The sequence below is a fragment of the Calonectris borealis genome, chromosome 5 (assembly GCF_964195595.1).
Source record: "Calonectris borealis chromosome 5, bCalBor7.hap1.2, whole genome shotgun sequence".
NCBI classification, from domain to species: Eukaryota; Metazoa; Chordata; class Aves; order Procellariiformes; family Procellariidae; genus Calonectris; species Calonectris borealis.
In genome coordinates, this window is record NC_134316.1 from 8,514,482 (window position 1) to 8,535,919 (window position 21,438).

At 36.0% G+C, this 21,438-nt stretch overlaps 1 protein-coding gene across 3 annotated transcripts in view; it reads right to left on the reverse strand.

Annotated features, from left to right (window-relative positions):
- Positions 1-2,098: 2,098 nt before the first annotated feature.
- The window catches only part of PPP2R5E (protein phosphatase 2 regulatory subunit B'epsilon), a 76,251-nt gene continuing 56,911 nt past the window's right edge, over positions 2,099-21,438 (reverse strand). For 2 of the 3 annotated variants that reach the window (XM_075150892.1, XM_075150891.1), the window contains exons 4-14: positions 19,730-19,831; positions 17,470-17,562; positions 12,808-12,938; positions 12,664-12,723; positions 11,899-12,007; positions 10,858-10,911; positions 10,711-10,761; positions 9,741-9,860; positions 8,521-8,648; positions 5,893-5,994; positions 2,099-3,497 (exon numbers count right to left, since the gene is read on the reverse strand). In XM_075150892.1, coding sequence (XP_075006993.1) covers positions 3,398-3,497; positions 5,893-5,994; positions 8,521-8,648; positions 9,741-9,860; positions 10,711-10,761; positions 10,858-10,911; positions 11,899-12,007; positions 12,664-12,723; positions 12,808-12,938; positions 17,470-17,562; positions 19,730-19,831 — 1,050 coding nt within the window. In that variant the 3' untranslated portion in view covers positions 2,099-3,397. The remainder of the gene's footprint in view (positions 3,498-5,892; positions 5,995-8,520; positions 8,649-9,740; positions 9,861-10,710; positions 10,762-10,857; positions 10,912-11,898; positions 12,008-12,663; positions 12,724-12,807; positions 12,939-17,469; positions 17,563-19,729; positions 19,832-21,438) is intronic. The other variant, XM_075150893.1, reaches the window with a different exon arrangement.

Consider the following 21,438-nt stretch of genomic DNA (forward strand, 5'->3'; position numbering starts at 1 on the left):
TCTTTCCCCCTCTCACAAAACAAAAAAGAGGTTTTTAAAGCTCCTAATGTATTTTCCTTTCCATAGAGTGAGAGAGCCTGAGGCTGTACTTACGCACGTATAATGTAAGTACAGCTGCTGCATTTCTTACTCAAGCAATTCTTGGCTCTAACACCCTCGATTTTTCCATATATAGGCGGAGATAAAAAAATAAATTAAATCCTTTTATTTATGTTAACAAAACCAAGATTAAATTTACTGTAACCCTGCTAGTGAACGCTCCAATGGCATTAGAATACTTTTATTTAAAGCATTCCAACCTTTGGAAGAGAGACAAAAAACACTCAAAAGCAATGAAAGGAAAACAATAAGGGAGACTTGCAAGATGAAGAAAGCAATGTGTGCTCAATTTAAAGTATATGAGAGGAACTTTACTTTTACAGTTGTTATATCCCCATGACCTGATACAATGCCCTAGTATTGAAAATGCAGCTCTTTCCTCTTACCAGAGAGCATTCAATCCTTTCTCCTGAAACCAATATGGTACAGGACACGAGTGACCACCCAACAACTGCTGTACGAGCTGTTAATAAAAACATTTACACAAATAAAGGTAGTTCCTGGAACTCAAGAAGCAAATGAAAGCATAATTAAATAGACGCACTGATCACACTTGGGCCCATACGCTGCCGCCTTCTTTGCCTACAACTCCAACTGATACCAATGGGAGCTCTGCAGAGTGGCAGGACATCGCATCTGGATTGCGGCAAACAGCGGATCCCGGGGGTACGGTCGTATCATTGTGGCAAGTGCTTCTTCTCGTACATCGCACAGTGCAACCTAGTGTCGTATCAGCCTTTTAGAGTCAAGTGACTAATATCACATCGTCTCATTCACTTTAACGAAACATTCCTTCTCGGAAGTGATAAATCATCTATAAACTTTAGATACTCCCCACTATCCCCACATCAGAGGTAACATCAGAGGTAACAAAATATTGCAACCCATCAGGTTCTCATCAGTTTTGTATGATCAATACCAGAATGTCATGTCAAAACCAAAAATAGTTATGAACAAACAACACTCACCTAAACTCTAAGTACAGGACAAGGTGCTTTTTCTAATTTCACATTGTTGTGTTTCACTCCACCAGGTGGAAAACATTAATCTTTTTTCCTCCATTCTATCTCAGTTTTTCACAACTAAACACAGTCTTTAAGCATGAGTTTAAGTCCACCCTCTTGTAAAGCATGATCATTTCACACAGAAATCACACTAGCAAATATTTTTTGGTAACAGAAATAAAAGACTGTCAAAATCAATGGGCTAAGGGACATGATTTGTTATAAATTTATTTAATCTTCAGTATCTCAGCTTGCACCTTTGCTTCAGCACTTTAAAATAAAATGTTTCAACTATGACAGTAACTGCCTACTTTACATTGCGTCCCAGTCCGTGTTCTTAAAAGAAGGTCATATTAATCCCACTAAACCATGTTGTGTTTGGTGTTGCGTATGACTAGTTCCGCTTTTTTTTCCAGAATTAACAGTGCCAGGTTTTTACAAAATTGTTGAGTTTACAACATTTGTGTGTGTAGACCCAGGAGTACAAACTGTGACCTGATAATCCTGAAACAGTCAGTAGTCTAGAAGGGAATTCTTTTTTACCTCTTTTCCGTGCCTGAAAACATGAAAACTTCAAATCCTACTGTATATTTAAATGGTAGGAAGAAAAATATACAAGCTTGTATTTATACTGTATTTCTATCAATGGCAACAGGTCATAAATTCATGTTTGCAACTATCACAAAGACTCATGAACACCAATTCAGTTTTATACTGTAAATACTGCTGGATTGATGGTTTAGGATTATCAATTCACTGTTGTCATATGTCTATAACAGTTCAAAAGCATCCTGGAGAAAAATCCTGAAACACATACCTTTCGGTATATAATAATGCAACTGCATTAGCTAAATATATACTGTACATAAGTCTTATCAGCATTTTACCTACCAAAGATGTAAGATTCCACTTTCAAATACAAAGCAGATAGCCAATAATGTATACTTATAATACAGCCCTCTTCTTTGTTTTTGTATTTTTTTTTCTTTTGTTTTAAACAATTTGGTCACAATGCACCTTTGATATAAAAGCATTTTAAACTTTATTATTAATACTCAGAACATTAGGATTTCCAGAATTTTTTTCAGTAGCATTTGTAGAACCACTTTTGGTAACAAATACAGTAGTTAGGAATGAGCATCCAGATGAGAATGCAGAAGTATATTATCCAGAATCCTTTCCAGCTAAGACCATAGGGCTGGTACTGTGATGAGTAATAGTACTAGAACCACAAAACCACTATAGTATGTTTCTTAGAGGCTACATCCTCTTTTGCTGGAACACTTTATAAATACATATTAAAAAGTAAGGCAACAACTCCAAACAGTCCAAACTGCTATCTCAACTCAATTTCCAATTAGATCCATGACCACTGGAGATCAATTTCATGCCTGCACTGTTTAGCGTTTGTCTTTATTCTTTCAAAATGGTCCAATAAAAACATACTGTAATAATTTAGCAATTAGTATTTCTAAAACAACTCTGGTATGTGTGTCCAATGCCATATCACTAATACTGGTTAGGTACTGACGTCCAGGGTGTTACCACTGCCCATTTTTAAAGGATTGTGGACACTAATTTGGATTTGCAATAAATAGGTGCATGAATCCAAAGCTCCCTTTCCTACTATGTTTATCACCTACTTGTTGTTTAACTCCTAATGTTCAAATTAAGGAAGCACCAGAGACAGCCTGGTACTAAAAAAATGCTCACACCAGTAAACAAAACTTTTATTCAGGACCTATGTTTTTCATGGCCCTGATCTGAATGGACATTCAACTTATGAAGATGTGCAAAAGGAAAAAAAGTCAAATTACAGTAAAGTTATCCAGAGAAGGAGGATGTTACACAAACTCATAAGGAAATGACAGTCTTTTTTTCTCCTTTACTATAAATACACTTAACAGTTTAGCAGAAAGACAAGCTAAATTTTAAGATTGTTCACATTTGAAAGTTGTATTACACTCTCTGCTAACGATAAATAAGGAACAGGTCCTGACAATGGAATTTGACATCGCAATTTTCATCAACAGATCTTTGAAGACTGGTTTTAAAGAAGGGTTAAAACAATGATTATGTTTGCAAAGTTCTGAGAAGTCCATCTGCTGTCCAAACTTTGGATTAAAGTCCTTATTTTTTTCCTTTACTTAGAGACAGGTATATACAGTGCTGTTGTAATAATGAAACAAATGTGAAATCTACTGTAAAGTTGCACAATACAGAAAACTGTTGCTCCATCTTCTACTACATAAATGTGTGACTCCACAGGTTAATAATGCTGTTTTGTTTTTTTGTTAAGTTGGAATTATTCCATCACGTCTAAGACCTCTCTTTAATTCCAAATCCTCCAGTTTTTTCCAAAGTTCTTCACGCTCTTTCTCTTTCTTCTTCTCACTAACAGATGAAATAAAACAAAGAGTTAGCAGGAGAGAAGACTGTAGAATATTTATGTTAAAAATTATATAGTTGACATTAATTAGCAGCACTAATTTTGTTGAGCACAACTGCAATTTTCCTAACATATATTTGATTTTTGTAAATATTTTTTTCTTTTTTTTTCTTTTCCTTATCTACATAAATATCACTAAACAAAGCAGTAGGAAAAGAACATAAAATGTAACCTGAACAAAGTGACAGTGTTCATAGACAGTCATTTGTAATAATACAGAAAAAAAAAATGCAGTGGACTTTTATTATGGAACAAATATATCATGATTATAAAAATCAACATTTCAGGATTAACTTGCATTTAATTATTTTCAAGTTTATTTATTTAAGCAAGGTATTTTTTTAATCTTATAAATAACAGTTACTCTTTAGAACAAGCATTCCTTTATCCTTTTAGAATCACTGTTATTACTTATATTGACTAGTGGCTTTCATACAGCTTAGGCACCAGCCAAGGGAAAGTTCAAGTTACAAGATGTGTCTTTCGTTCAGTGATTTTTTTTTTTCCTTACCAAATTCCTCAAGAAGATCTATGAAGCATTTGCTTTAACAAAGACTTTAATGGCTGATTTGATAAAATTAAACAGCTAACCTAACATTTGCAAGAGTATTTTAAAAATACAAAAAATACAAACAACTTTCAGATAAATCCCTAAAGAACAGTAAAGAAAAGAAAAAAAAAAAGGAGCCCACTGTCACTAGAAAGTATTTAAAATTAAATATAAGAATAAGTGAAATAGCCTGACATTTTCAGGCTACTTACCAATATTTATCTTCTAATCATTATGAGATATATGCCTGCTTACCTAAAAGACTGTTAGAGGATGATCACCTCATCCAACTTACGTATTTGACCTATCATAGTCATTAATATTGAACATATTTCTCCTCAAGCTTTAAGTGGTATGAAAGCTACCCTTTTGAAATGTGGTTTTATTAAGATGCTAAAGATTTTCTGTAAACATTAAGGTAAATATCCCAGTTTATACATTCCGGTATTTACATGTTTTAAAATTGTAAGTAGTAAATAAAAATGGTGAAATGGTTGATAGGATAGCCTTGATAGGAGATACAATGTCAGTAGGTGCAAGAAAAATTCTTTGTGCAGTTCAGTCAATAAACCTCACCCATTATCCAGACATGGGACCTACTACTATAGTGTCTGGTCTTGTTAACAACAGAGTTCCTCATCTTAAGGGGCAAAGTGCAGTCGCAAATTGATTTAAGCCACTGAGCTCCCTCAGTAAACGGCTGGATTAGATGACCAATCCTAAGATTCTCTGCCTTTTCTGCTAGAAAACCACGCAGTGTTGTCTCAACTGCACTAGCAGATTGAGCCTTATTTATCAACACCTATCTAGAATTCCTCTGGCATCTTAGCTCAAATATATATCCAAGTCTCTAAAAGTAAAATACTGTGTTAATGAACTAACCTGTAAAGTGTAGATTTTTTGTGTACAAAACTTTGTATTTTACAACAACGAAGCAGAACAAAAGGACAGTGTGACTCCAGTCACACAATACAAAAAATAATATGGCCTCCAAGAGACTTTAGAGACTATATTAACCTAACAAAGCCTGACAACATACAGTACCCTTTGCTTTGCTTGGGGGAACCCTGAGTCACAGAAAAGTGTGACTTAAATGAACTTGCAAACTGTTCAGAGTTCCTGAAGTTTCCTCATTTTTTTCACCTGATGCTTTGGATAAGCTGAAACTTTTGAGAAAAGATGCTGCACTATAACTGGAAAATGAAGATTAAGGAAAATAGGAGAAAATACAAACAGCATTCTACTAGGGTGGAACTAATGATCATATGAGTGGTGTATGTAATGAATCCTCCATACTAAAAGACGCAGATACAGCAAGACCTCTAAATAAGAAATGAAAGGGTTGAGAGATGCCTCTTTGCTTTAAGACCACATCTAGCCTACGAACAGTAGTTTGGAAAATCAAATCAAAATCTCATGTCTCTTTCCAAACCTCAGTGTAACTTTTTTGAATTCTTTAAGCAAAGCATTATCTTTAAACCCTTGTTTTTCTTTTATTACTGAAGATCTTGATACGTTTAAGTCTTTTGGAATGCAGAGTCAAAAGGAATTCCATGAGGAATGCAGATTCCCAAGCAACGCAATGTGTACTGTATTTCATAAAGGGTAAAGAACAACCTGTACATGATATTATCTTACATCTTGCAAGGAGAAGGCTAAAGAGCATGCAAGGGGAAAAATAAGGCATTGTGTCTATTATGTGTGAGATTATGCAATTGCATCTGAGTGTAAGGGAAAAACCAAACAGCAGGCCTTATGCACAGCTGACAAAAAAAGCTTTAAAAAGTTACCGCTGACGATCTGACTTGTAAGTGGCTGTCAGCTCGTCAAACATGGTGCTGTTCATTTCCATAAATGCCTTCAACACATTGTAGACTAAAGCCACAATAGCCCTGTGAAACATTAAAAAAGAAAAAAGAAAGGAGTCTATTAGTTTCAGGTGAAATCAAACGTGAAATAAAAGTGTCTTCTCTCACCAGCATTTCTGTGACCAATTCTGCTCTTGCAAGTATCATAATGTAAATTCTTTGATTTCAGTGAAACGACTTTTGATTAACATATTTAAAGGTGAGAATCAGCTTTCATGTCTCTACTGACTACTTAAATGGAGCAAACCAAAACTCTAGGGTAAAAGGTAACAACAGAAAGCTATTACATATAACTACAGACTCTTCCCTCATGTTGCAATTCTGAATGCAACTCCAGGGATTCAAATCATCAATGCTGGCAGAAGGAATAGAATTTAAAAATGAAATAGGAGTGATTCATATTTCCTTATGATTTTTCTATGAAGCTGAATATTCAGTACATCTATGCAAAATAAAAGGTTGTATTTCAAGAGCGATTTTCTTGTACTCATACATTTCATATTTTCACTTTGGTAGAGCAAAAAACTCTTTAAAAAAACCACAAATCAGATGAGTGCTGCAGTATCTGCGTAAAACTCTGTCTGTATATATAATAAAAAAAAAGTGCATCTATCTCTCTCTCTCTCTCTAACTTTTGCCTACTTTGCTTACTGCTGTTCCTGACCTTACCCAAGAGCCAATACGCTACTAGTTATTTGAATTCGAGTTGCTTAATTGCATAAAACTTGAGAGTCATGATCTGTTCATAGAGGAAAAAATGATGTATAATAATAATCATTTCAAAAAGGCATTCTGTCCCACAAAGGTTCAAAAAAGGTGGAATCAGTTTACTCTTTTATACCATCTGACTAGATAACTAACCTAAAATATACTAGAATTTCCAAAGTAAGATGGGTCTGCCAATAGTCTGATTATCTAAAGGTCAAAATTCCTTTCTGGCAGAGTTGAAGATAAAGAAAAAACAAAGCAACTGAAAAGGGAGAAGGGAAAGGAACAAATCTAAAAAACTTTCAAAGAATTTGGAATAGATTATCAATCAAGAGATCCCAGTTCCTGATCCACTACTGTGGTTGTCATACTCAGACACGGGGCTGCTTAAGAAACAGCTCTACAGCCAGGAAGCAGTGAATCAACATTACAGGTGCCAGGAACCTTTGGAGCTAACCTATATAGCAGAGAAACTATATTTCCCACACACCCCTGTCTATCATTCACCTCTTTCAATAAACTTTCATTTTTGTTGCCTACATTTAGAAATGTTCTTATAAATATAAAAATTCTTTAAATACCTTCTTTATTTTACATGTGTCTTAACCTGGCTTGTGGGTCAAAGGTACAAAATTTCCGCGGGTATGAAAACTCTGTGAACTGGGATACTGGAATATTCTCATTACCAGAAGCATCCCTGTGCATAGCATAAAAGGTTGGGCAGGAGCATGGGCAGGCTGGAGACTGGTAATGTGGTACTATGCCATAGAAAGTGTCTTTTTATGACCAACATTAGTTACAGAAGCTTTCTAGTAGCATTAACAGGCTGCCCAGGGAAGTGGTGGAGTCACCATCCCTGGAGGTATTTAAAAGACGTGTAGATGAGGCCCTTAGGGACATGGTGTAGTGGGCATGGTGGTGTTGGGTTGACGGTTGGACACGATGATCTTAGAGGTCTTTTCCAACCTGTATGATTCTATGATTAGATTCATCATGTAAGCACACAAACTTGAGGGTTTGGCTAGGTACAGGACAAAAAGACTAATGTTTGAAAAGATGAAATATTTTACAAATACTTTACAGGAAGGTCTTAAAGCAATTGGGACCTGAATGTAGCACAGCTCATTAAAAATACTGAGTTTACTAAACGGTAACCATGTTGACTTAGAAAGAATACATGCAATCTAACTGTATTAGTATTTTTTATTAAGACACATTCTACTAGGTCATTCAGTTTAAAAATAAAAATGCCGAATTAACAGGATATCAATATGAAGCAATTGCTCTATTACTGTGCATAATAGAGAACAGTTGTATTTAAATAAATTTAGGAAAAAAAAACCAATCTAAGAATATACTGATGTCTACATGCTTCATAGGTGTTTAGAAAAATGCCAGTACCAGAGGTCTACCAGAGGTATCAATATCATCCATGATACAGCCACAAAGCTTTATTAATGCCAAGCGATATTCTTCCAGACAATTTACAATCAGACTTAAGGTGTTAACCAGTTTATCAAAAACCGCGTAGGAGAAATGCTTGATGAGCAGCACTTTTTATTCAATAACAATGTACCATCTAATTTCCCTTTTTTCCCAACTTGTAAGAAGATCTATTTTTATCCCATAAGGTACTGATTTTTGTACACATACCAGATAATTAAAAACATTTTGAGACAAGCTCAAATATAGACTAATTTATATTGGCATTAACAGAGTTGCACCTCCTCATGCCAGCTTTGAATTTGGATCTCTCCCATTCAGAGGTTCTTGAGCAGACATTCCCTAAGTTTATCAGTGGTATGTCAAATGGTAAGATAAAGTGTAATGGCAAAAACTTACGGATTCCAGTGTTCTTTAGAAATCCTATAAAGGCTGGAAAACATGATGGGAAGTATAACATTTGAATTCTCCTCTATCAAACTCATGATGTATTCGTTATTCCAATAATACAGCGCTCTTTCGGCCACCTTTGAGTCAAAGGAATAAAATATTAACAGGAATTCAGATACCTATAATTTTGTAATTTGCTGAAGGAAAAACAAATCACAGAGAAATTTCACAAAGATGAATTAACGGGAATCATTAACTTTGGAATTAAAACTCTACTTTAATCAGTAGCTTAACATGCATTAATGGAATTAAGTTTTTATCCTATAATTCAGATCCCACAGCATCCACTCTCTCTTTCCCCTGAGTGATATGTTGTTACTCACTGAAGACCAGGTGCAGACACTGCATTAATGCTGCAGCTGTGGAGGGAAAGGGAGAGCAGAAGACTTCCCATTGCCCCTTTCCCTCAATCCTGTGACTGCAGTCAGAAGGAAGAGAGCAGTGCTGGGATACCAGAGGAAGGAGACAGGGAAAGGCCCAGTAGCCGGGCTGAATAAAGGAGGAGAGATCTTAAGTGTGGGGAAGGTACCAATGATAATAATCACCTTGGGGAGGAGCTTGGCGGGGGGTAGGAGGGAAGCTAAAAACAAATGTAGTCCAAGGAAGAGCCGAAAACAGTCATATCTGCCTTTCTGCCAGGATAGGTCACCTAGCTTAATGTGGAGACACTCTCCTCTTCATATAGGATTCAATTTAAATCCTATTAATTCCTCTTCTTCCCGTTACTCAATATGAAGAGAACAGGCTATGGGTTCTATCACCTCTAACCAGACATCTCCTTACAGAAGGAAGCAAGTAGGAAAACAAGAACGCTGCACAATACTGTGCTAAAAAAGGGAGCAAATACATCCCACGTGGTCTATCAGTCCAAAGGCCATACGGTGAGTACCCGTCACCTACAGTCAGAAGGGCTCAAAGGCTGCTTGGATACAGTTTAAGGCCTTATGAGGCTCAGAATGGCAAGTTCTGTGCTGTAACCCCAGATACATCTAACAAGTTATTCATGGAGCTCAGAACTAAACTTCCACTGCAACATACCCTCTTCCATAGAAATCCAGAAGACAAGTATTTAAAACCACATAACATAAAATATTATTTATATTTGGGGGGTGTTACGTTTGAAATTGAGACTACACAGTCCTATACAAACAATAACCTCTACCACTGACCTGAAAATGAGGGCTAGAGACACACTTGGCAATTTGTTTAAACAAGGGTTCCTGGATTTTGACAAATTGTGATGGTTCGATTACATCCAAGATTTCCTCCAGCTCTCCTAGGAACATGACCTAAAGATAAGGAAGGAAGCATTGAATATAAAACCTCTGAATCATCTTGATCAGCAAAATGCTGGTAACCCTCAAATTCTACCACTTCAGGGAGAAATGGAAGCCTCACTAGCTCAGCAAGACCCTCTCTCAAAAAATGTGATCAGTTCTACCTTTAGCACCTTCTGGATTCAGTCTCTTAAAAGAAGGACGACAAGTGTGTGCAAATGCTGTATTTAAAGTAGTCTTTTACAACAAAATTCAGAATTGCACCACTATATCCATGCTGAAAACCTAGCCTCACACAGACAAAGAATTTGGCCAAGGCTTAAACTTTGTTAACTAAGGAGAGTCTCTTAATTTTGGAAGTAACATTCAAAATAACGGTTTTGCTGTGTCACAAAATCTCATTTGTCACAAAATCTCAGATTTGCATCAAGAATTTGAAATAAAAATGCAAATGTCTAACTGCATCTTTTACATGTTTAGTAGGTAAATGCGAGACAATAAAATATCTTTCATCCTCCCTGAAAAAATACTACGCTTACATATAAACAATTCCAAATCTAACAGAGTTTTCCAATCTATCCTCAACCATGTTTATTTTCTCCTTTCCAAAACAAAAAGAAATTCTTTGCAGAAGAACCAGTGCTTATTTTGTGAATAGAAAACATGGTTATCAAACTTTTCTCTTCATAGTCAAAACTGTCCAAAAAACCAGAATTCAAGTACGGAAAATCACCTACAAGAATTAATACCAAGATCCACTGCAGCACGTGCTATCTACCTGGAAACATTTGAAGATTCCCTGCCTATTATTTTGTAGAATAAAATAACTCTTATGCTTTGTTAATACTAGCATATCACTTACCTCTTTCTGACTGCAGGTTTTTGGCCAGAATTTCATTAAACCTCTAATGACCTAAATTAAAAGGAAAAAAAGGTTAGATTTTTTACTTTTCTCTCAACAGGGTAAGCCGTTTATGATGCAAAAAAAAAGTATGAAAGAAATACTTACTGGTTCTGTGAGTGAGGGGTCTTTCTCCAGAAACTGTACTATGCAATACGCCAGCTGTGAAGAGGTAAAGATTTAAGAAAATGAAGTTAGAACATTTCTATAAAAAAACCACAAAGAAACAATTTTTAAAGAAAGAGAGACTCAAGATGCTATACAGCTTTCTCAAATTGCATCCAATTTTAAACTGAGATGCATAGTTTGCACTGTGCAAATCCACTCATAAGAAATCCAGTTCATAAGAAACAACAGAACACATTACAAAAAAAATTAGAGTGACAAGTAGCATATACAATAAAAATCAGAGCAACTTGAAATTCTAAATACAGTCATACAACCAATGTTTTGAAGCTTCTGTTATTCTCTGAAACTGCCTCTTTTTACACATTTTATACATCGGCAAAATCACGACAACTCTTGCAAGATGAGCCAACGCAGCTAAAACCTAGAATAACGTATTTAGAAAGCACAGCTTTATTAGCATAAGAAAGACTGCACTATCTGAAAATGAGAGAGAAAGGCAACAGGTATCACTTATCAGAGGAAAAATTACATCATGAAAGCTGTATAAAAAGATATATGAGAGCATAAACGCAGTATTAAGAAATCTGTGAGGCAGAATGTTAAAGATTATGCAAAAATGTGGGTATTAGTATTCAGAAAGTTGCCAGGGTGAAGAAGAGCCTTGACAGCACAAGACTAAGGAAACCCAAACATCCTCTTGGGAGAGGGAATGGGAAAGGCAAACTTGTGAGAATGAGAAAACAGCGGAGAAGAGAACCTAAAGAGAGAGTTTAACTACTAAACAAAATCCCCAAAATATGACAGATGCCTGTTACATTTTTAATTATCTAATCAGAACAGAAGCAAAACATTTATCATACAAAGCACATTAAATGAATTTAAAAAAAAATTACTGCATTTTTTCCACATTTCAAAACTTTCCCCCCACCTTTTATGTGCTATGCAATTAAATTTCCAAAGCAACCTTAAAAAAAAAAAATCTCATTCTAACTGAGCAGAAAATATTTTTATAATTTCTACCTGTGCATGGAAGAGTGATAAACTCCTGACAGTATGTAAAGGGATCAGCACCTTCACCAGAAACTGTTTATGCTCTGCCTTAAGAGGTAAAGCAAAACCATTGATAATACTAGAAATTAGAAAAGAAATATTTGTTAGTGTTATCATCACAGAAAACATTCTTGAGGTCTGAACAAGCACTTTCTAGATTAAAATAATTTAGTAGTCAGCACCTGTTTACAAATAGCAGGCTCATACCTTTTGTAAACAAGTGCTGACTTTTGTCCTGCTTTATATTAGCAGCGCAGTACATATCTAGGTAGCAACTGAGCTCCAACTTAGGAATAATCATATAAACAGTTGCACAAACCTGTTGCCAAACAGATAAGACCTTGTCTATCTGGTCTGTAAGTTCATGTAAGCAAGGTGTTCTTGAGTAATTAACTTACCAGAATTAGATTTACTCAAAATATTCACACTGTTAGTGTGCTCAAAAAAAAACCCCACAAAACAATTCTGCAGCACGTAAGGATGAAGTGCACAAAATTTAACACACACACATATACACACACAAAATCAATCCAACACTTTTGGCTGTAACTTGCATCCAATTATATACTCTTGGCAAAGATGTGACAGAGATTTGCAAATGGGCTTAAAGATGAGCATGTGCACACATCTGTTTTCAGAATCAGGGCTTATAGTAATACTTTTTCCGAATCCAATGCTATTCTGACGTGTCCTGAAGGGAAGTTTGAGATAGATAATAAATAAAGACTCATTTACCTTCCTAAAATTTCCAACAGTTCAGCTACGCCATTGAAGTGTTCAGTTTCATAAACAAATCTAAAAAAAGAAAAGTTAAATATAAGTAATATATCAGTTTCCTAAAATGTTCATAAGCGAAAACTAACTTCTCCCATAACTTACCGTAGAAAAATATTATTAATCTGTTTTCGGATAAATGCTCTAAGACCCAGAAACTTGCCATAAATTCTGTGCAAGACTGTTTTTAGGTAGTCTCGTTCTCGAGGGTCTTCGCTGTCAAACAGCTCCAACAGCTGTGTTTAAAGGAAAAAGAGAACTGAAACAGTAGACATTTGACAAGTATGACACACAGACTTCTATATAAAAGTTAAATTCATGAAAGCACATGCACGTAAGAATGTGATATCCGTGTTACCCAAGGTGTAAAAATACAGTATTAAAAAAATCTGTTGTAACTCCAGCACAACATCATGAAACTCAGTTTATTAATTTCCACTTCTGACATAACAAAACTTTGGAAATCTTCAAACAACTAATAAACTTTTGATTAACTGGCTCCAAAATGCTGCCTTCCTTTTCCCCCAAAATAAATAAAATAAATTCTTTGATGCTGTCATCTCTACAAAATGAAACAGTTTGCCTCTTATCATCCACCATTCCTTCACTCCGCAGAACTAAAAGATCCTCATTTGCTCTAATATTTTGTTCCCACAACATTGTGTCAAGGTCACATTTTTCTAATTGCTCATATTATGAGCTCTTAAGCCTTCCTAGTGATTGCATGGCCTTCATGCTGTGGAAAGACTCAACAGTGAAGTCTATGCCAGCACTGGATCTGCTGTTACAGGATCTCCACCAATCGACACAAATCAAAGCATCATGGGGAATTAATCCTCCAGGTTGAACAAAATGGTAACTTCAATATCCAGTTTAAAAAAAAAAAAACAAAAAAAAAGAAAACAAAAATAAAAACAAAAAAACACCACCAACAGAAAACCCACCTTTACTAAGTAACTCTTAAATAAGATTTTAAAACAGCAAAATTATTATGTGGTACTCAAGTCAAAAGAGAACACCATCTGGTATCTTGTATTGTCCAAAATATATCCCGCAACACTGACACCTGAAGTTGCCTCTAAGAACTAAGGCACGAAATGAGCAGCAGGAATATCACCTGCAGATCTTTGTATTCCCTTTGAATCCTCTACCACAAAAGTATGAGCTTCCCCCTACCCCTTCTTCTTCATCTGTTTTGACACCACAACATTGGCTATTCTGGCAGACGTTTGGAGTAAATTAGAAGGTAAACTTTATTTAAAAACAAACCAAACCAACCAACCAAACAAAAAAACCCAACCAAAACCCCACCAACGCCCCCCTACAAATGCACAGAAAATAGGGAAGTTTAAGACAGTAATCATAAGCAATCAGTATCTCTCTTGCATGAAAAAGAAAGTAACTGTCAACCAGTACCTGTCCTGCATGAGAAACAAAGACAGTTTGCCAAAGAGGTCTTACAAATGTCTAAGATGCTGTCAGAAAATTATTACAGGAATGGTAGAAAACAAAATTATCTTGGATTCACAAATAGATAAATTATAAATACATATTATAAGTAGATATGTCAGTGCATGTATACTACCTGATCTCTGTTAAACTGCTACACAAGTTTGAGGAGGTGGAAAAGAAAAAAAGACAGAAAAAGATTAAAAGTGTTAAGCTGTCTGAGATTTTGCTTTCTAACATCCAGGTTTAGGACTGATGTACGTATTCTTCTTCATTGTTTTGGATGTTTCTGTAGCTTGTAATGAGATCCCACTATCTTTTCCTTGCAGTAAGAATCTGTGGTGGGAATTTCATGAGGGAACAATGAGGTTTGTCAGCTGCCCTCCAAAGGTTATAAACACATTGCTTTGTTCAATTAGTTCTACAGTTAAATAAATAAATAGTCATCTCATCCTTCCCCAAATAGCAAATTTCACCCAAAGACAGCAAACAGCTGGAAACACTTATGTTTTTAATTTTCTTATTGGATTGCTTTTAGGAGCAAAATATTTATATTTCCAGTCCTGTTATACAGATCCTCTGTGGAAACATTGCTGAACTAAGACTCAGTCTCTCATTTAAGAGAGACAATTATTTTGATATGTCCAATTTGTTATCAGGTTTCAACAATAAAGTCTTATTTTTATGGATAAACTGAACACTTCCATAATTTACCTGATTATTCTGACACTAAACATACATAGAAAAGGGACATAAATTTTCCAAAATAGCAACATACATAAAACAGACACTTGTGGATATATTTGAACAGTATGTCTCTTAGCAACCACTGCCAACCATTTCAGATTGTATATAAGCAGGCTTCAGAAACGAACAGTCACACTGTTAAGTACAGCATTTTATCAAAACATACAGCTGACAGCCAGAAACACATCTATATTCAAAAAACAAAAGCAAAAAGCAAGCAAACAAGAAAAAGATTGAAAAATGCCCATTAAAAAAACTGTATCATTTTTCATATAGGCAGTCTTACTGCTAAGAAACACTTCATTAAAGTTCCTCAAATTTTTAAAAAACAAATTAATTTAGAGAGAAAGCTGATTTCAAAGACTGTCACACTTGTGTCATGAAACACCGAACACGCTTAATGTTCCTAAGTCTCAAATTGGTCTCCTATGTAAGTGATCTGTAGTCACAGATTCTTGGCCGTTACTCTAGACGCACAACAAATACAATAAGTGGAAGGACACCCCCGTTCTTACAGGCTAAACACAAACACTTATACATATGGAAATGTATCTGCTTGCATGTATATATAAGGCTTAACAGAACTTTTTATAGAAAAATGTGAATTTTGAATTGACACACTGTGCGTAGCAATATATAAAAAAGCATCACCTAACCATTCTTAGAATTCTTCTGAACTTGAACTGTCGTATCATACATTTTCAGATATGTAGGTTTCAAAATGTCGAATTTCCCTCTTTCAGTAGATACCATTCTTTCATTTAGTAAATTTATTAAAGACTAACAGGATTAATTAAAAAAAAAAAAAACAAAACAATCCTTGTTTTAGACCCATTCTCCTGTGCCAAACTGTAACAGGTTTGAATGCCTAGAAAGGGCATGAGTGAGATGCCAGCAGTCATGACCAAGTTCAGCAGCACGTAACAGGAACATCTAGGAATTATTTTCTCTAGATTTTGAAGTAAAAGACAAGCATTCCTTCTAATGCAATCCTGCTATATCTAAGGAAAATAAAATCAGTCTGGTAAAACCTGTCAAGAGTGATTACCCCCTCATGCATATTATTACATCTCCACCAGGTACTGGATGATCAGCTTGGTGCACCCGCTTGTTCAAATCAATATTTAGATGAACAAAAAGGAAACTCCACCACAGAGGTTTGATCCAGATGAATAACACTTTTGTATTTAGAAGATGGATAAAATAAAAACATAAGTATATCCCATTGCTTTCGTAGGGTGAAGAAGGTCTTGTGATATTAATAAGGAAATTGAAGTCCCTTCTTTGAATCTTTGAATTTAAGGATAGAAATTGCTCTCTTAGCTACGTTTACTCAGGTATTCTTCATATGAATAACATACAAGGACAGTAAAAGCACTACTTTTATTGCCTGAGCGCTACAGGGAAAGATAAAAGCTTCATGACAAAGGGGTGAGAGAAAGGTCTTCAGAAATGCTGAGTATCTCCTGCCACTTCTAGTTTGGCTTTTATTCAAGTGTCAGCCTGCAAGGAAACTCCCTTTTCTAACTAAGTAGGAACCTTTCTAAATTTCCCTGATTTCAAAAGCAAGCTATAGACAGCATTAAACACAAAGTTCTTTCTGACTTCGCAGTTATACAAAAATTCACGATGGGAACAGAAAACACAAGACGAGCCTATTCCCGAAAGCTGAAGACAAAAGTCGTGTCTGTGGAGTTTCCTGGCTTATCCCAGAAAACATTTTCCTTCAGCCATCTCTGTTCTGGCGTCTGTCAAGGCCTGGACGAATATTCCTCAGTAGAGAAGACCGACTACTGTAGTTTCAAGTGAAATAACAAAGCGCACAAGAAGCCTAGCTTGTACACAAGGAGGAGGAAAACGAAATAACGTGTAAAATACCTGGCTACCAGCTGACCGACTGACAGAGGCTCTCTCTTCCGTTTAGCCATAACGATGGCAAGTAAACTACAAAAATAAAGCTACCCATTCTTTGCCAATGTTGTTTATTATTGGCACTACTTCTTCTTCCATGCTTTTAATAGAGCTTGAACTTTATATGGCCTTTTGATTTACTTCCTCCCCGACCACTATAGCATCACTGTTTTCAGTACTGTGCTGGGAATAGCTTTGTTAATGAATTTCTGCCCCTATTGCCAGCTCTCCAGCAGAGATAGAAGGGAGAAATATTCTCCCCTTCCAACAGAAATATTTTAACAATATTAAGACACATTAAAACTGGCGTTTAAGTAGCCTCTCTAGATAGCAGCATTTTTAAACTACTTGATAGTAAACCTTTCATTTTTCAACAGTTACTGTTTCAGCTCTCTCTCATAACCAGTAAGTCAAATATTTTGACTAAGGTATCAAAACTGCAGCCAAACCAACTACTGTATACATCTATAGCAACAGAGACTGACATACAAAGACACACACATTTCTCTACCTCCATAGATTGAAAACTTTCATTGTATATGCTTGTTTAGCCTTTTTCTGTTGCAAATAAAGTTACACTTTCAAATTCTAAACAAAATCTTTTTAAAGAAATTTTTTTCAAAAGCAAAATGAAGCCTTAAAGAAAACAGATCAGCTTACCTGCAATACAAATTTCTGATCTATGTACTTTTTGGCAATGCTGGGCTGAAATTCTTGGCTTTCCAAAAATCTTATGAAAAACTCATATACAAGCTGCAGAAGAAAAAAAAAACAAACAACACAAACACACAAAACCAAGCATGATTTAGTTTATGACTTGATTACTCTCTATAATTTTAAGTATTTCCCTAAATTCTTTTGCTAGAAAATAAAATACTTATTTTTCCACAGAGCAAAAGGTTAAAAAGATGAAAAAGATTTCTCTCCTTTATCAAATTGCTACTTGAGAGTTAGAATTAATTACATTACAGGGCTTTTTAAGTTAGTTTTGCTTATTTAACTCCAGTCGAAGACATTTCATCACCAAGAACAGGCACTGCCATCTTGTAATGCTTGTTATCATTTTGTAAAGCTTCCTAGAGTAATTGGAAAGCATCTTTAAACTGCCCTCTGAACTGCTGAAGTCACATCAAATACAGACATTACAATTCTGAAAGGGGTGGTGAAACAGTTGGAAATATTTAAATTAAATTAGAAACTGCTTGGAGTAACGTTATACTACAACTTGAAACACAGAAGAAGAATACAAACCGGAATTTATTCGGAAGTTCCTAACTTACTTTAAAGATTAGCCTCAGGGCTGGAGAAAACCTGCTTACTTTCATGCAATTCCATCTCTGCCTAAACTATTCCGTGGGACGGCAACAGACTTTTCATTTAGTGGAGCAAAAGAAGAGTATAAAAGCCAGGCAAAAAGGAAGTGAAGTGAAACAGGGACTGTTGTGGCCTTGTAAGACAGCAACTCTGACTTGTCACTGACCAGATGAGTTACCAGCTGGTAATTCTCTTTGCTGAACTTTTTCAAGAAGAGCAGCCATTGAAAACTTTTTCCCTCTGACTTCAGTGAGTATGAATATTGATATGAAAGGAGAAAGGAAGCTAAAAATTACATTTTAAAATAATTTTAAACTTTTCCATGCAAACACCAATATGCTGCAATGCTGCTGCTGCTGCTTTATGTCAGTGTTCTCTGACTTCTAAAAGGAAACAATAGGAAATCAAAAAGGGGGAGAGAGGTTTAGAAATATGACATGGAAAAAGTGACAGCTTACATAACTAATATTAAATCATCAGGAAATCAATTCCATCAACTCCTGACAAATACTTTGGTGCATTTCTTCCTGACAATGGTAAATCATCCACTGGCTAAGAAACTCCATCATTTCCACGTAAATAATGACTTCTAAAGCTACAGCACTAGTGTCAACGAACATAAGATAGGAGACATGTATGCCTGTCCAGCTTCCAGGCAGGCAAAGCTATTCAGAGCTGCCTTGAAGCTTTCAAGATTCTTATTTTTGTGAAATTTGAATACAAATGAGGGATGAAACCTACATTTCAACAGATTCTAAATTTGGGAGCACAAAAGAGTGAAACAAACTGCTCACAGGCAAGGATTGTGCATGCAACTGTCAAATAAAATCCGCATTTCAAGCTGAGATCCATCGTGCTCCTCTGCTTACAGAAACTCCCAGACTCCACAAACTGTTACGCAGGCAAACTTCTTCTAAATGTACTAGTGGTGTAAATCATTGTCCTGACTAACACAGGCAGGATCTGCATTTATATTTTCTATTAAGGAATTTACTGCATTAAATCAATGATGCTTTCTCCAAAATTAGTTTATGTTCTTTGTTCAAAATACCTTGTGTTGACACTTGGTATCATCCCTTCCTACAGAGGAAGGGACAATATACAGCAGTGAGCGTGCATCCTGCTACAAACACTTGAAAGCCAACCTCGACCCAGGGAAAGGAAGGAAGACTTAGATAGGGACGTAGATTCTCATGCATTTTTCTGATCAGCTGCCAACACCTGTGTACTTTTGTATGAAAATCAACTACTCTTAGTAAAGCGAAACTGCTAGCAGTATCACCCCCACAATGCTCTTGCTGAAGTTGCTGAAAAACACTTGTGCATCAGAGCAGTTTAGAAAGCAAAGTAATTTTTAAAACAGTGAAGGAAAACAGGAATATGAGGGACACCATCAATACAATTTTGAAAGAAAGCTTTAACATTTTGCAAATTTCACAAAGTACTCTCCCGGCTTTGTAGGTACTATATTATAGCCATGAACGATATTAATAAATGTTAGCGTCTCACAGACTAGTTCTGATTCACAGGTTAAAAAAAAGCTGAGAAAATTATTAGACACATGAAGCAATGATAAGCCTTTCTGCTGAGATAAATGATCAAAAACCTGTAAATGTGGCCATGATGCCTCCAAGGTGGGCTCATCTTCTTCTGGATCAAATTCATTGCTGTCACTAGGTGGGAGAGTTCTGAAGATATTGCAAGATACCTAAAAAGTGAAAGAAAGAATAATGAGATCTGTTTTTCAAATAGGTACTAGATTTCAGGATGTATGTCTATAGCTACTCTATCTGCCCTCCATCGTAAGCAGTATTTTTTTGCCTGCTGTCTGACAAGTTCTTTAGCAACAGTACAGGCCTAAGGAACCTGTCACTTTACAAACCTGCCACCAGCCTTGGCTTTCCTTTCTCCAGGTCTTTTTGTTTCTTCTTTCCACTGATATCCCAGCATTACCCAGTCTGCCACCATTTCTGTCCACCACGTTCCAGATGAGCCCACCAACATGTAATTCCCAATCCTGCTGGGTATCAATGGGCTGAGAGCCATTGACCATTTAGGAGTTGTGGGAAATGCCATCAACATGCATTTACAAGCATTTTCATACAACACTTGGTTATTTTTCTTTGCACAATGAAAACATTAATGATATCTGCCTAAGTCTCGTCTGTCCGAACTTGTTAAGACTTGTCAGTGCTATTCACACATTATATGCCTGGACACCTCATGCCAAGCACAAAGCTTGGTACTAAATGCAAGCAACAAATAGTATTTGCTCGTCACTTAGTCTACATTTTATTTCATGGTTGGTTCGCTTTGCTTAATCTTATTTAGAGGTATTTTGCTGAGACTGCTTGGCTTTGTCAGGTTCATGCTATCAGCAAAGACTGAACCAGAGTGCTTTCCTGGGTTAATTATAGTGCTGAATGGATTGTACAGCTTATTATGCAGCAAATCTGATAAACTGCAAACATGCTGTAGGGCCTCTTCTGCACTTTGAAGGTGATGTGCCTTCTTTGCACCCTGCTACTGCATTTGACCCATCTCTAAGTCGGTTAATCAAACAGCTGGGAAAAGCAGCATGTATCTCCTAATCCCATCTATACATGACCCCTTCATAGTAGTTCAGACGAACTAAGCTATTTAGGAAACAAAACTAGTATGTTCTTCAACATCCTTATCTATTTTTCCAGCCTTTTACTCCTGTAAATGTTTTACAGTTAGTCTGTAAGGTATATTTTCAGTATGCTGGCAACTTAATACGAAAGGGCACTTTAAAGCCAAGAGTTTAAATGCAATCCAAATACTGATAAAACCAGATTGAGATAGACAGAGTGAAGTTTTAGAATTTGCAAGACAAACAGAATGGATTCAGGTACTGCATAAACAGAAAGATGAAACAACAGAAAACTGTAGGAAAGCACATGCAGTGCATACCAGTGGGCAATATTCACTGAACACAAGGGAAAGACAAAAGAAGAGTAAGTAAGGCAAACTAGCAAGCATAGAAAAAACAGAGGTCACACGGGTTTCTGCTTGGACTTTTTTCTTCTTGCCACAAGAGGGTGTCTTTCACTACAGTTACAGTAAAACATACTTTTACAGAAGCCTTCACTGTATACGTAAATCTCATGTTTTCAAGTCGCATGGCTTTCAACCTTAACAGATACAGCACTTACTATAGCCTGTGCTGAACTCTATTTGCCCTATGTGCATACCTGCCAAGTAATTACTAGCATTTGTTAGGAAATACTCTTTTTCTCCCTTCTCCATCCTCTTCCCCTGACTCATTCACTTCTCTCAAGAGCCCCTCCATGA